Source organism: Somniosus microcephalus, chromosome 11 (genome assembly GCF_052327205.1).
Source record: "Somniosus microcephalus isolate GS21.2 chromosome 11, FLI_Smic_1.0, whole genome shotgun sequence".
NCBI classification, from domain to species: domain Eukaryota; kingdom Metazoa; phylum Chordata; class Chondrichthyes; order Squaliformes; family Somniosidae; genus Somniosus; species Somniosus microcephalus.
Genome location: NC_140997.1, coordinates 192,293,752 through 192,309,042, shown reverse-complemented (window position 1 = coordinate 192,309,042; position 15,291 = coordinate 192,293,752). Strand labels below are relative to the sequence as shown.

At 42.9% G+C, this 15,291-nt stretch overlaps 2 protein-coding genes across 6 annotated transcripts in view; one reads left to right on the top strand and one right to left on the bottom strand.

Moving 5' to 3' along the window:
- The first annotated feature begins 9,700 nt into the window (after window positions 1-9,700).
- Window positions 9,701-11,972, top strand: LOC147111066 (BTB/POZ domain-containing protein KCTD6). 5 transcript variants are annotated; one of them, XM_086001548.1, is made up of 2 exons: window positions 9,701-9,872; window positions 10,933-11,972. In XM_086001548.1, exons 1-2 carry the CDS (start codon window positions 9,846-9,848, stop codon window positions 11,617-11,619), a joined length of 714 nt encoding a protein of 237 aa, XP_085857674.1. In that variant the 5' UTR covers window positions 9,701-9,845; the 3' UTR covers window positions 11,620-11,972. The 5 variants fall into 5 exon arrangements, with proteins under 5 accessions (XP_085857674.1, XP_085857677.1, XP_085857678.1 ...); XM_086001551.1 differs by lacking the exon at window positions 9,701-9,872 and adding an exon at window positions 9,928-9,949; XM_086001552.1 differs by lacking the exon at window positions 9,701-9,872 and adding an exon at window positions 10,169-10,221 and having other exon boundaries at window positions 10,923-11,972.
- Window positions 11,973-12,543: 571 nt separating this feature from the next.
- LOC147111065 (peroxisomal acyl-coenzyme A oxidase 2-like) overlaps window positions 12,544-15,291 on the bottom strand; it is an 81,186-nt gene continuing 78,438 nt past the window's right edge. Inside the window, exon 14 of the mRNA XM_086001547.1 lies at window positions 12,544-13,035. Coding sequence (XP_085857673.1) covers window positions 12,973-13,035 — 63 coding nt within the window. The 3' untranslated portion in view covers window positions 12,544-12,972. The remainder of the gene's footprint in view (window positions 13,036-15,291) is intronic.

The window sequence follows — 15,291 nt, the reverse complement described above, 5'->3', positions numbered from 1 at the left end:
TCAACATCCCAAGGGTCACCATTGACCAGAAACTGAACTGGACCAGCCAGATAAATTCCTTGGCTATTAAAGCAGGTCAAATGCTGGGTATTCTGTGGCGAGTGGGTCACCTCCTGACTCTCCAAAGCCTCTCTAACACCTACAAGGCATAAGTCAGGAGTGCGATGGAATATTCTCCACTTGTCTGGATGGGTGCAGCTCTAACAACAGTAAAGAAGCTCAACACTATCCAGGACAAAGCAGCCCGCTTGACCAGCATCCCATCCACTGGATTAAACATCCACTCCCCCCACTTCCATGGCTGCAGTGTGTACCATCTACAGGATGCACTGCAGCAGGTCGTCAAGGCGTCTTCGGCAGCACCTCCCAAATCTGAGACCTCCACCAGCTAGAAGGACAAGGGCAGCAGGTGCATGGGAACACCATCATCTTCAAGTTCCCCTCCAAGTCACACACCATCCTGACTTGGAAATATATCACCGTTCCATCATCATCGCTGGGTCAAAATCCTGGAACTCCCTCCCTAACAGCACTATGGGAGTACCTTCACCACACGGACTGCAGTGGTTCAAGAAGGCAGTTCACTGCCACCTTCTCAAGGGCAATTAGGGATGAGCAATAAATGCTGGCCTTGCCAACGATGCCCACATCCCAGGAACGAATAAAAAAAAATTCCTTTCTGACAAACAAGCTCTAGGAAATTACGGTGATTGGATGGTACAACCCACAATTACCAACATACCTTATTTATGTAGATAATGTTTGCCACTCTCAGGAACCTGTCCAGCTCCCTTTTGAATGCTTGCAGAAACTCACGGCTTTTGCCAGAAACTTATTCTAATTCAGTTGGCGACTCTACAAAAAGAAGTACCTTGGAGCATCTCCTCTAGTTCTAGGCTTTTATAACTTATGTCCCTTGGACCTCCCTAACTTATCTAGCTCAAGTAGTTGTACAAAACCCTGGTTAGACCACACCTGGAGTACTGTGAGCAGTTCTGGGCACCACACCTTAGGAAGGATATATTGGCCTTGGAGGGAGTGCAGCATAGGTTTACCAGAATGATACCTGGACTCCAAGGGTTAAGTTACGAGGAGAGATTACACAAATTGGGGTTGTATTCCCTTAAATTTAGAAGGTTAAGGGATGATCTGATCGAAGTTTTCAAGATATTAAGGGGAACAGATAGAGTAGATAGAGAGAAACTATTTCCGCTGGCTGGGGATTCTAGGACTAGGGGGCAGAGTCTAAAAATAAGAGCCAGACCTTTCAGGAGTGATATTAGGAAACACTTCTACACACAAATGGTGGAAGAAGTTTGGAACTCTCTTCCGCAAAAGGCAATTGATGCTAGATCAATTGTTAATTTTAAATCTGAAATTGATAGATTTTTGTTAACCAAAGGTATTGGGGATAGGGGCCAAAGGCGGGTATGTGGAGTCAGTTCGCAGATCAGCCATGATCTCATTGAATGGTGGAACAGGCTCACAGGGCTGAATGGCCTACTCCTGTTCCTATGTTCATCTGCCCTAATGTCTCCTTATGTGGCTCAGTGTCAAAATTTGTTTTCTAACACTCCTATAAAGTGCCTTGGGATGTTTTACTACGTTAAAGATGCTGTATAAATACAGGTTGTTGTTGTTTTCATATAAAAATTCCTGAAACTATACTGAATCAGAATTGCAAAAACTCAAATCGCAGCAGGATCCTGGTTATCAGTTTGGTTGCACAGAAAATTGGTCAACTTGTGGCACTATCAACCGCTTCCGGTTTGTTGGCAGCAGTCATGTCACACTTTATAACAAGTGCAAAGTAAGGAGCTTGTGAAGCTGGAGGCTTCACAAGCATTCTTCCCCCGCTTCAGGAGGGCAATTATTTTAGTCTCCCTCCAAATAGGTGGAATTTTACCAGTTGCCAGTACCTCAGAGAAGAAGGAGGTCAACCATCTCTTCGCTTTGGGTCCCGGTGCTTTTAGGAATTCTGGGTAAACACCATCTGGACCAGCAGCTTTTCCAGATTTGGTTGTCGACATTCTATTAAATCTCCTCTGCACCCTTTCCAAGTGTTTATATTAATTTTAAAAAGGTGACAGAAAACCTTAAATTTGATGTTGAATCTCGAATCACTAGGGTTACAACAGTAATATATTCAAATTTATTCTGGAAATCATGATTTACAATTACATTTAATTGCACTTCTTAATACTCTCTATCTGGTTTCTAAATTACATGCCTGGGTTTGAAGCTATAGTAAATAACACTTTATCATTTATACAGGTTTAGAAGCACTTGAGTTGGCTGCTCATTTTGATGAGAGGATTACCAAAGAACAGAGAGGAAGTCATTGGGTACATTGCATGAAACTGATATACTGTGCACTCTTGCCAGCTGTTGGTCTGATATCAGTCACAACTGCAATGACATTACAGTTTCAGTTGTCGTCACTCATCTGTTCTTTCTATAACCTGGTCTAATTTTAATTGTAAATACTCTAATTTAGATTATTTTATTTTAGCTTGGAAATATGAATATAAATACAAAGATTTTAGAAGACACGTTATTGGCAGTTGTAAATAACTACTATTAGTTTAATAGCAAAATACTGCGGATGCTGGAAATCTGAAATAACAACAGAAAACGCTGGAAAAACTCCAGCCCAGGCAGCATCCGTGGAGAGAGAAACAGAGTTAACGTTTCAGGTCTGGGACCCTTCATCAGAACTATTAGTTTCACACTCCAGTGATGTAGACTTCTCAATGTGGTTTCAGACACAGCCATTAATTCGGGCCTTATTACACTGTTGCAAAGTTACAGTTTTTTTTAACTTGGAGTAAAATGTAATATATCTGAAAACCATATTGGCCCAGAAATTCGGGTCTCCACAGGTGAGTACGCACGGGGTACTCACGCGTGGGCCCGATGGAAGCGCCGGTTTTCTGCATGCACAGCGCGTGCGCGGGAAACCGGCACTTCCGTTCCCTTGAAAGCAGGGGTTCAGAGGTAGAACGTGTGCGACGTATGAGGCAGCGCGTGCGCATTGAACTTCGGCGTTTTTCTGAATTGGTGCAGTGAGGGTAAGTCCCCAGCATTTACACATTTAAAAAGCAGGAGTAAAGCCCCCCAGAAGCTCCGTAACGCTCAGGAGGAAGAACTCTCAGCAGTGGTGCTTCTGAACGGCACATTTTTGGTTGTGAAAGGGAGCAAAGTTATTTTAAGAAAATCTGAGGTAAGTTTCCAACTTTAATTTTTTTTTTAAACGGGTTTTGAGTAATGTAGGTACAAGGAGCAACTCTTGCTGTGTGCAAGGCCTAATTGAATTTGATATTTTTATTAAATGTGAAAATGACTGTTTAAAAATGAATAATTTAACATTTACAAAATTTTTAAGAAAGAAACTTTTCATCAGTAATATATATTCTTTTAAGTAAGTATGTATGTATATATTCCTTTCAGTATGTGTATGAATGTATGTATGTAATTATGACTTTCAGAAAATGTTAGTTATTGGAAAATCATCTCGGGCTGTGATATTCATCAGGCGAGTATGACGTGTTCTCAAGCCGATAACGCATGTTTCCTGCCATAGCCCGAGGTGATTTTCTAGCCACTCACTTTATTAAAATTACTTTAACAACTCTTTCCATTTTTTCCTTACAAGGACGTCTGTGTAAAGAGGAGGCCTGTGAGCGAGGAACATGCCCTCTAGAAATGGTGCCCTGATGCTCTGTGTGATTTTGCTTCAAAGAATTCGAAACGCCAGGGAACAACATAGAAGAGTGAGGAACCATAACCGTCTCCTGATCAGAAGGAACTACTACCCACCCCAGAGAGTGTACAGGGAGAGGTGATCATTTGAGATGCTGTCAGAGGAGTTGTGTGTGAGGAGGCTGCGCTTCAGTAAAGAGGCAATCGGCCGACTATGTGACATGTTGAAGGAGGACCTTCAAACATGCTCGAAGACCCGCACTGCCGTGTCAGTGAACATGAAGGTAACCACAGCATTGAACATCTTTGCAAGTGGGTCATTTCAAGCAGGCACCGGTGACATAAGCAACATCTCCAAGAATGCTGCGAGGGTCTGCATTCACCAGGTCACAGATGCCATTTTCCGTAGGCTTTCAGAGTTCATTAAGTATGACTTGTCCACTCGACATCAAAAGGAGATGGCCCTTGCATTTCATCGCATTGCTGGATTCCCCAAAGTGATTGGGGCCGTCGATGGAACCCATATTGCATTGAAGGCACCACTGGATGCACCTGTGACATACATCAACAGGAAGGGGTATCATTCATTGAATGTAATGATAGTATGTGATGCGCATCTCAGGCTCCTAAACGTGAATGCAGCGCACCGGGGAAGTAATCATGACTCCTTCGTCCTCCGTAACTCTAACTTATATGATGCCCTCAGCAAATTGCCTCCAGGATTAGCATGGATATTGGGCGACAAGGGCTACCCGCTAAGACCATTGCTGATGACTCCCTACCGCAAGACCAATAATGAGGCTCAGGAGAGATACAACCAGGCACACGTGTCCACACGTCAAGTGGTGGAGAGGACAATCGGAGTTCTGAAATCACGATTCCGGTGCCTGGATAGGTCAGGGGGGACCTTGCAGTATTCTCACCAGAAAGTGGCAAGGATTGTGATGGCCTGTTGTGCTTTGCATAACTTTGCCCTGCAGGAAGGACTGACCCTTAACACTGCAGAAGAGCTCCCTGCTGAAATGGAGGACATAGACGATGCCAATGTGCCTGTGGCCAGGCCTCATGGGGAGGAGCCAAGTGCTGCTGAAAGTAAGGCTGCTCGGGAACTGCTAGTAGCCAACTCCTTCACGAGGTAGTGTTGCCTTGTACCTACCCCTCCCCCCGCAAGGCAAAGAAAGGAGCAGACACAATTTAAAGTGAAACAGTGAATTTTTATTGCAGCATCAAGAGTTTTCAGGTTCAGTTTTGATGTAGATAGTTTATAACTTTTAAATGTTAACTAGCTATTTTCTACTTTTCAAACATTTGTAAACATAAATAGTTCAGAAAGAAATTTGTAAACAGTTTAAAGTAACTTTTTTTGGTTTCTTAATGCAATTAAAACATTGAAGATGTTAACTACCTATTTTCAACTTTTCAAACATTCGCAAACATAAATAGTTTGGAAAAACTTTGTAAACAGTTTAAAGTAACTTTTTTTGGTTTCTTAGTGCAGTAAAGACATTCAAGATGGAAACTAGCTATTTTCTAATTTTCAAACAGTTGTAAAAATATTTTTGCTAAAATAAAAGTTGAATTTTTTTTTCAAAGTGATTACAGGCTGTACTTTTTAAACGAAAAGGTTACATATCCTTTCAGTCACAAATATACATTTCAATGAAAAAAGCAAAGACAACATTTAACATGTAAATAAAATGAAAAATTAAACAATTGAACAATTTGCCCCCTCGCATCTGTGACTGAGGGTCCAAGGAGGTGCATTGCGCAAAAGGTGACACCCTAACGTTTCCTGCGCCTTTTCCCTCCCCGTGACTGGAGCCCTCTGCTGCCACTTGAAAGGCCCCTGTGTGCCGTCTCTTGCCCTTCAGCAATTGTCTCATGACAGGGTTGCTGCTGCTGCAAGTCAACGTTTGCTTGCATCATGACTGGCGGAACAGCTGGCTCCTGGGCCCGCACTGTTTCTGCACTGTGAGCAGGTAAGGGCGCTTCTGCAGGAGTCAAAGTAATGGCAGCAGAATGTGGTTCATGCAAATTAAATAGTGTAATGATATTCTCATTAAGCGCCACCAACTGCAATGCTATCTGATTAAGTGCTGAAGTAGCCAAATTACCATTATACCTTAGTTTGTATGTTACCCAAAGGCATAATTAGTTTTAATGTTAGAATATGTATAATGCAAAACCGATGTACAAGGTGGAGATAATGGGTTAATCCCTACCCTGAGTTAAACGATATAGAGGTCTGTATTTCCTTTATTCAGCTAAAGGTTTAAACGTGATTAAATGACTTCAAGGCTGAAAGATTAGATTGCAGAGGGAAGATGAGGGAGGAGTTGGGTATTCAGGCGAGCAAACACATATGCAGATAACGCCACTTAAAACCGGCTGATAGTAAATCACACAATAAGGTTCCAGTCTTCAAAGTCTAATTAGGATATGCTTGCTTTGCAGAAAGTCACCCGAGACGAGGCCGAATGTATGGGCCTCGCACCCTTAACGAAGTCTGCTATCTTAAGAAAACATTCAACAAGCAAAACCACCTGGCTAATGGGCAAATGGGGGTTGTAAAGTAATAAAGATGGGGGCCCATAGGCCGGAGGTGACAGGACTAACCGATAACAGAAATGTGGGATGGTAAGCGCAAGAAGATGTAATGTCACTGTTTATAATTGCCATTTAGCTATAACTCTGTATATGCTGATAAGCTTTATCCCCGCCCCTAGGGAGGGGAGTTTGATTTTTGTATAACTGTGATTGTTGCTAGGGAATCGGTGGATCGGATCTGAGGAGAGACTCAGAAGGTTCTCCCCAGTACTGTAAATAAAGACCGTTTTGAACCATCCTTCACTCGAAGTCTGTCATCTGTACCAAAGATAAGTGTCGACTGTGTATATCACTTAGTCCGCTCTGAGGGGGAAAGGGTTAAGTGTCGACCTAAACATAACAGGTCCACTTTTCAGGATACAACAAGTGTAATGCCAAGATTATCGATTGCCTGCTTGATAGAGGCTCTAGAGTCAACATCCTTCTCAGTAAGAGAACTCATCAATTGACTGAAACCTTCAATCTGTTGCACCTCAGCTTGTAAGTGCTGTTCTAGTAAATGTCTTTCTGCTCCTCCCACCTGCGCTGCAGTATCAAGCTGGTGTCTGTCTGTGGGGCTACAGTCATCAGTGACTCGCACAGAGCCAGAGGGCCCAGGAGCTGGTGAGATACTGTGCAGCAACGCAGGGTCCATACACTCCTCTTCACAGAATCACAGAAACCCCACAGTGCAGATAGAGGCCATTTCGGCCCATCGAGCCTGCACCGACACATATCCCACCCGATCTCCGTAACCCCTACACCAACACATATCCCACCCTATCCTTGTAACCCCATGTATTTAATCCCCCTAACACTAAGGGTCAATTTATCATAGCCAATCAACCTAACCCGCACATCTTTGGACTGTGGGAGGAAACCGGAGCACCCGGAGAAAACCCACGCAAACACGGGGAGAATGTGCAAACTCCACACAGACAGTCGCCCGAGGCCGGATTCGAACCCGGGTCTCTGGCGCTGTGAGGCAACAGTGCTAACCACTATGCCACCGTGCACTAGCTGACATAGCACAAGTTGCTCCTGCTCCTCCACCACCTCACTTACTGCTCCCATTGCATCAGCAACCCCTTCCCCAATGCCCTCTGCGGCCGCAGACTCAACGCACTGCTCATCCCGTGTGAGAGGTATGCTGTCCAACTGTGGAAAGGAAACAGTAAACATTTGCAAAGGTAAAGCATGATCTGCCACATCACAGATATTCAACACACACCTAACATTTTTAAACATATAGCTGGCCAGCGCAACTCACGTTCAGGTGTAACAATCTCTGATTGAAAATCAGCCGAGGGGCGATCGCTAGTAAATCCAAACAGCTGCTGGGCCCTTTCCTCATGTTCGGTTAAATCCCTTAGCATGACAACACCACCGCCTGTCAGTGCACGTTCTCTGGCGTTGTGAGCACTTTTACTCTAAAATGAAAGCAGAAAATATGAAGCACCCACCTGCATTTGAGACAGGGACACCAAATGCTTTGAAGACTCACTGATTGAATTTTTACAGCTCAAACCAGTGGAATCAAGATAAGAGCACAATAGATGACCCTGAGCTGGCCCCAAAGCCATAATATTTTATTGCAACCTCAGGTGACTGGACCAAGAAGTCACTTGACTATACTACATGCATTGAATAGCTTTTTAAAACTAGTTCAGTAAAATGAATGAAAAAAATGCTTTCAGGGCTTTTAAAACTCTTTAAATTGCTTCAAATCTCTTTAAAACTATTTAAGATTCTTCCAATTCATGTAAAAGTATTTAAAAGTTTATAAAAGTTACCAAAAGATTCATAAAAATACAAAGAACCTACTTACCATGCTGCTTCTGCATGTACCAAAGGCTTTGGAGCTTGTGAGAAAGATTGGGGGCGTGTCCTATGCTAATGCGACCTCACAGGGCGTGTCTCACTTACACTCCGTGCCGGCTGCACTCCTGGGTGGCGTGATGTCAGACGCTGCCCGGGAGTGCTCCTCACGAGAACGGAATTCCACGCGCGCCAGGTAAGTGCACATCAGGGGCTTGCACCCGCGGCAAGCCCCCGACCCTAATTTCTGGGCCATTGTTGCAGTTTGCCCGGAAGAGATACGCCATCTGCTACACTTGTATGACCAGCTTTTAGTCAGTTTTCAAAGGCTTTATTGAGCCGAATTACTTTTTCATTTATCTTATTGGGACACTGCATTGATCTGAGTGATGTGTTTGGAAGTCTTGTTTGCCATTTAAGCCTGGCAATACTGCTTCGGGGGCAGTATTTAAGCTTAGGTGTCAAAAAAATGCATTTTAAAATCTGAAATTCCCTTGAATATATCGGGATTTCCCTCCTGAAACCTCTCCACCTCCCGCTCTTCCTTTAACACCTCCGTAAAATTAACCTCTGGCGATATGTTGAATAGGGTTTTTCTCGTCAGTTGTGAGCGAGAGTCCTCTACATTGGGGAGACCAAACGCAGATTGGGTGACTGCTTTGCGGAACACCTCCGTTCAGTCCGTAAGGGTGACCCCGAGCTTCCGGTCGCCTGTCATTTTAATTCACCGCTCCATTCCCACTCGGACCTCACCGCCCTTGGCCTCTTGTATTGTTCCACGGAAGCTCAACGTAAACTCGAGGAACAGCACCTCATCTTCCGATTAGGCACTCTGCAGCCTTCCAGACTCAATATCGAGTTCAACAATTTCAGATCATAACCTCGGCCCCATTACACATTTTTTCTTGTAATTTTTCCACTCCTTTCCCCCCCCTCCCCTTTCCTTTTGTTTCTCTCTCACACCTGGCAGCTATCTCTTGCCCTGCCAGTACACTTTACACCTAATCTCAGCCTATTACCATCTCATCTAGCTCTTTTGTTTCTTTCACTTCTTTTGTCCGATCGCAGCCCTGCCTTCGATCTAATTTCTTTTCTTTCCAGTTTTGAGGAAGGGTTCGACCCGAAACATCAATCACAGAATCACAGAAACCTCACAGTACAGATAGAGGCCATTTCGGCCCATCGAGCCTGCACCAACACATATCCCACCCGATCCCTGTAGCCCCTACACCAACACATATCCCACCCTATCCCCGTATTTAATCCCCCTATCACTAAGGGTCAATTTTTATCATAGCCAATCAACCTAACCTGCACATCTTTGGACTGTGGGAGGAAACTGGAGCACCCGGAGAAAACCCACGCAAACACGGGGAGAATGTGCAAACTCCACACAGTCACCCGGGTCCCTGGCGCTGTGAGGCAACAGTGCTAACCACTATGCCACCGAACTCAAATTTCTCTCCACGGATGTTGCCTGACCTGCTGAGTTTTTCCAGCATTTTCTGTTGTTATTCCACAATTCACCTGTTAATCAGATCCTGAGGACTGCAGCCAGGAACCAGACTGCCTTTATGAAAGATGGCGGTGCCCAGTTCAAATTGGCAACAGCGTCTTGCCCAGCCGCCCGCCTGACGGTCACGCCAGGCACACCGAGTGTGTGAAAGGACAGCGCAGGCGCAGAGCGGTAGCACTGGATCTGCGGCTGTGCTGAAAGATAAACCAGCTCCCGGGAGCAAATGGATAATGGAGACTGGGGCCAGACGGTAAGGAGCGCGGGTGGCAGCGTTGCCGTTAGTCTGAGTCCTGCGCCTGAGCTTTTTGAAGCTCGCCTTGTTTGAAGGTGCGCCCGGGTCGCGGCGACTCGCAGGCGGGAGGGTTCGTTTAATGGTTCAGTCGGAGTTGCTGCGTGGCGGCCGGGCGAGCGGGGCACTCGGCGACCTTTCCCCCCCCCGCCTGCCTCCGCGCTCTTCTGAGCCGCACCGCCCCCGGGGGTGAAGGGTGACCGAGTGGACCTGGCCGCCGACTCGAGCGGCTTTCTGCTGTTGGTTTTCCGCCACGTCTTGTGTTTCAGCCAATGTCAAGACATCAGGCGGGAGCGCATATTGGAAAACGCTTTATATTTCTCAACGACCCTCCACCTAAACCAGAGAGTTTTTTTGTGGCAAATACAAGAATTAATTCTGTATTGCTTTGCATCGTGTCCCAATGTTCATGTGGCTTCCGCGTCCATTGCACGTCTTCCCCACCCACTCTCCTTTCGGAGCCTCGTTTAAAGAAATTTAACAAGTAGGGCGCATGATTTGTTTTGATGTATTTACCGGAACATTGATGTGCCCTGGTACTTGGTTTTGCATAATCCAATTTCATGTATGGTAGTTAAGCAAATACAGGACATTGCACTGGTTTCAGTAATAAGTTTGGCGAGCTAGATAAGCCGGACATTACTATTTACTACTTCGCGAGCTCTATTTAAGCTTAGGTGTGAAAAATAAACTTTAAAACATGAAATTCTATTCAGCGGTTGAATCTAGAGAATGAGTAATTTATTTGAATTTGGTGCGCCCCATGGTTACGGGGCTTCAACAGGAGTCGTTTTCTTTGTTCTTGGGATGTAGGTTTGCACACCATTACTCCTAATTGGCGTGGATGCGAGATTTTTATTCCAGTATATCACTATTAGGGATTGAATACATGAAACACATTCAGCAAGATTTCAGTCTTACATAAATTAGGTAAAGATAATTAAACTTTACTGTCACAATGTGGTAATACGGACAAAGCATTTTGTGATCACCATTCATGTTCTAGTTTTTTTTATTTCAGATGGCTGATCCAGTTACTCTTAATGTGGGAGGACACTTGTATTCAACATCAATCTCCACACTAACTAGATACCCAGACTCCATGTTGGGAGTAATGTTCAGGGGAGATTTCCCCACTGCCAAAGACTCCCAAGGAAACTACTTCATTGATAGAGATGGACCTCTCTTTAGATACATCTTGAATTTTTTAAGGACAGCAGATCTAACACTACCTCATGGCTTCAAAGAAATTGACCTCCTTAGAAAAGAGGCAGATTTTTATCAGATAGAGCCTTTGATTCACTGCCTGAATGACCCCAAGCCCCTTTACCCATTAGATACCTTCGAGGAGGTGGTGGAACTGTCTAGCACCCGCAAACTTTCCAAATATTCCAATCCAGTAGCTGTTATAATAACACAACTGACGATCACTACTAAAGTGCACTCATTGCTGGAGGGCATCTCAAACCATTTCACAAAATGGAACAAACACATGATGGATACCAGAGACTTCCAGGTGTCCTTCACATTTGGACCCTGTGATTATCACCAGGAGGTGTCTCTTCGCGTTCACCTGATGGAGTACATCGCAAAGCAGGGCTTTACTATCAGAATGACGAGGGTACATCACATGAGCGAGAGAGCAAATGAGAACACTGTGGAACACAACTGGACCTTTTGTAGATTGGCACGGAAAACTGAAGACTGACCAGCCTTACAATTCTAAATGATGTAACCACACAAAATGAACAGTAATGGATCACTATCTGGCACAATTTAATTGAATACCCAGGTAACCATGTACTGATGCAAATTCTACAACTCTTCTATTGTAAAGTTACTTTTTGTACAATAGTAAAAATTTCTATGCATACTGTAACCAAATGCTGTTGAAATGAGGTATAATGTGTAAGATGTATATTCCTTTAATATTTAAGTTTTGATTAACTTTTTAACACTACCTGCTAGATTGAAATTTTCTTCAAGAAAATACATGAAATTGATGTATCTTTTACTTGTTTATTATCTCCATGTACTTGGGAAATAAAGTTATTGAAAGCTTGTCTGTGTTTTTCATGCTGTATAAATGAAGGATTTAATCTATAAATCTTACCTGCCCAACTTGTTTTAAATCAATCAGTAAAGTGTGGGTCCAGATGAGTAATATGGTTGCTAATGTACTTGTGGCTACCTTGGTGCATGTATTTCACATGCGCTGACTTTTTAATGGTGCAGATTTAATCTGGGAGATTGCCTGTGATACTGTCGTGCAAGTTTAATTTTACTTATGATCTTTGCAAAAATCCTCAATTTGACAGCATGAGTAGCTTCGCTCTAGCTCCAATGGGAAATCAAATTATAGTCATTTAAAAAAAAAAAGAGCCATTAGTGGTCTAGTAATAGTACTAATAGTTAGCCATTTAATTTTGTGCAATGTTTCTTTATAGTTCTATTTGGGTGATTGTCTTGCCAAGAGCCATATAGAGAAATGGTTACTTGAGGTTTTATTAAACAGTAGTTGACCAAACTGCTGCGTTGAGGTTTAGTGAGTCCTTTGTCCCTGCTTGCACTAGGGAGGGGAGGAAAGAAAGAAAAGATTTTGCTGGCAATGGGAGAAAAAAACATACTGTGGTTAAAATAAATGAATGGGTTCATTTAATAGCTGGTAACATCAGATACATTTAAATAAACAAGTTTGAAAAGGCTGACATCAGCAAAATACTGAGACGCAGAAGATGTTTTATAATAGTTGTAAGCACAAAGTTAAGAGAATGCAATTAAATCCATGTCAATTTACAGAAAAATTGGTACAATAATCCAGGCACTGAAGTCTAAAATTCTGTTTTAATTAGTACATTTACTTAGTTTGAAAACAATTTTACAAGATCTATACGCATTAGAAATTGTCAATTCAATTGAACTTTAGTTCAACAACTGACTTTTTGCATCGTACTTGCATTTTTTTGTGAATCAATCTGGCTGTTAATTGTCAGTGGCCAGCTTTTTTATGATTATTTGGTGTCCAACACTGTTAAGTTAGCTTTAATCACAGAACAACACATCACAGCTTGGACTGCGCTGATTGAAAGTGAGTCTTCAGGTATTTCTCATATGCAAGGTTTACCTATAGAAACAAAAACTCAGTAACCTATTCTTTCAAATGGTGACAACAGTAAATTCAAAAATTACATCTTTCTCTACGTAAATACTTTTTCAAATACATATTTGAAGGAACAAAATCAACATGAAACCTATTTACACAGCTGATTATGTAATGATTGATTGCATTTATGAAAATCAATTAGTGCGGCTGAACACCTTACAGATTTGACAATACCACTCTTATCTAAGTCTCAATGACAAACATTTCCAGTATACACATGAACGACAACGTCATGAACCAGTGAAGCTTAACACAGTTTGATCCATTCAAGGTGATTTTATGACCTGGTGTTTGTATTGCATATGTCTTGGAAAATTGTGGGCTGTGCACCTGCGATTTAAGATGCACTTTGAGCACCACCCCTTGCTGGCAGTGCTGGATTACCAAATCACTCCATTTGTTACAGGACTGGAGAATATACCTCGAGACTGAGCATTTGCTTTTCTTTTTGTAAACACAGTTTTCCAAACCCAAAGTTAGACAAATTCTGATCAATCTGTTCTTGATCCTATCTAGCCTGAAACATTATTTGTTACTTTACATTTTATTTGCATGTATAAATGAAATCAATTAGCCATGGCTGATGAGAATGCAAGAAAATTTCAGAAGGAAAACATTTTGGGAAAGAAGCCTCAGAAAATATTGTCTCATCAGTAGTGTGGAAGTTGGTCATAGGGACATGGAGCAAAACTTTATAGAATCAGATTGATACAACACAGGAGGCGGTCATTTGTGCCTGATCTTTGAAAGAGCTATCCAATTGCTGTAGTCCCACTCACCTGCTCTTTCCCTATAGCCCTGCAAATTTCCCTCCTCTAGTTCTCATGTTAATAAATGTTCATCTTGGCTCGGTGGTAGCACTCCAACTCCGAGTTAGGTCATGGGTGCAAGCTCGACTCCAAAGGCTTGAACACATAATCTACGCCGACACTAGGGCCATACTGAGGAAGTGCTGCACTGTTGGAGGTGCTGTATTTGATGCCCAGCGGATGTAAAATATCCCACAATACTATTCAGAGTTGGGGAGTTCTAATGTTCGAGCCACCATCTATCCCTTAAACACCTCCAATCAACAGATTCACTGGTCGGCCACTTAGGACTGAGATGAGAAATTTTTTTCACTCAAAGGGTTGTGAATCTTTGGAATTCTCTACCCCAGATAGCTGTGGATGCTCAGTCATTGAGTATATTTAAGACGGAGATTGGTAAGATTTTTGGACACTAAGGAAATCAAGTGATATGGGGATCGGGCAGGAAAATGAAGTTGAGGTAGGTCAGCCACGATCTCACTGAATGACGGAGCAGGCTCAAAGGGCCGAAGAGCCGACTCCTGCTCCTATTTCTTATGCTCATGGCTGTTTGTGGGACCTTGCTGTGCACAAGTTGGCTGCTGCATATGCCTAGAAATAAACAGGGACTACGCTTCAAAAGTAACTGATTGGCTGTAAAGCACCTTTAGGACGTCCCAAGCACATGAAAGACACTATGTAAATGCAAGTTCTTTCTCTTTCTTTGATGCTGATTTGGAAAATAGGAATCGGCACGTAGTGTCGATTGCAAAGTTGCTGTCTGAGCTGGCGTCCAAGGGATGCTACGATGGGGTGAGGGGGAAATGGACTAGATGGTGTACATTCAAACTTACCAACTCACACTCCCATACTGCACTAGATGTCATTATTTGAGTCCACCACTAGTACAAACTGGGTGTTTGGATGTGTACTGGCTGCAAAAAACGTAGGAATTGCAGGCAGTGTGTGTCCAAATATTTGATTTGCTATGTTGGTGGGCAATGCTTCTTGCTGACATACAGATTAATAAAATTAGCTTAATTTATGTCATACTTATACAAACATGGGCCTGGAAAACAGAAAGTAAATGTCATTGTTTCAACAAGTCAATGTAAACTTTCAAAATAGAATGTGCATCAGATGTGGCTCAGTCCGATTTGGTTTTATCCCTTTTTGGGGGGTGGAGTTGGCAGTTAACTTTTATATTCCACAACTAAAGTTAATATTGGCTTATGGTTTCAATTTTCCATTTTTACACTAGTGGTTGCACCAAAAAAATCCCAGATCAGGTATACCACATTCCTGATACAAGGTTCCCTCTTCCAGTATAACAACAGAAAATGCTGGAAAAACTCAGCAAGTCAGGCAACATCCGTGGAGAGAAATTTGAGTTGACGTTTCGGGTTTGACCCTTCTTCAAAACTGGAGA

Coding starts and splice junctions, on each gene's coding strand:
- LOC147111066 (XM_086001552.1), top strand. CDS start 10,184: ATGTCAAGACATCAGGCGGGAGCGCATATTGGAAAACG. Junction 10,222..10,922: donor GGAGCGCATATTGGAAAACG/CTTTATATTTCT, acceptor GTTCTAGTTTTT/TTTATTTCAGATGGCTGATC.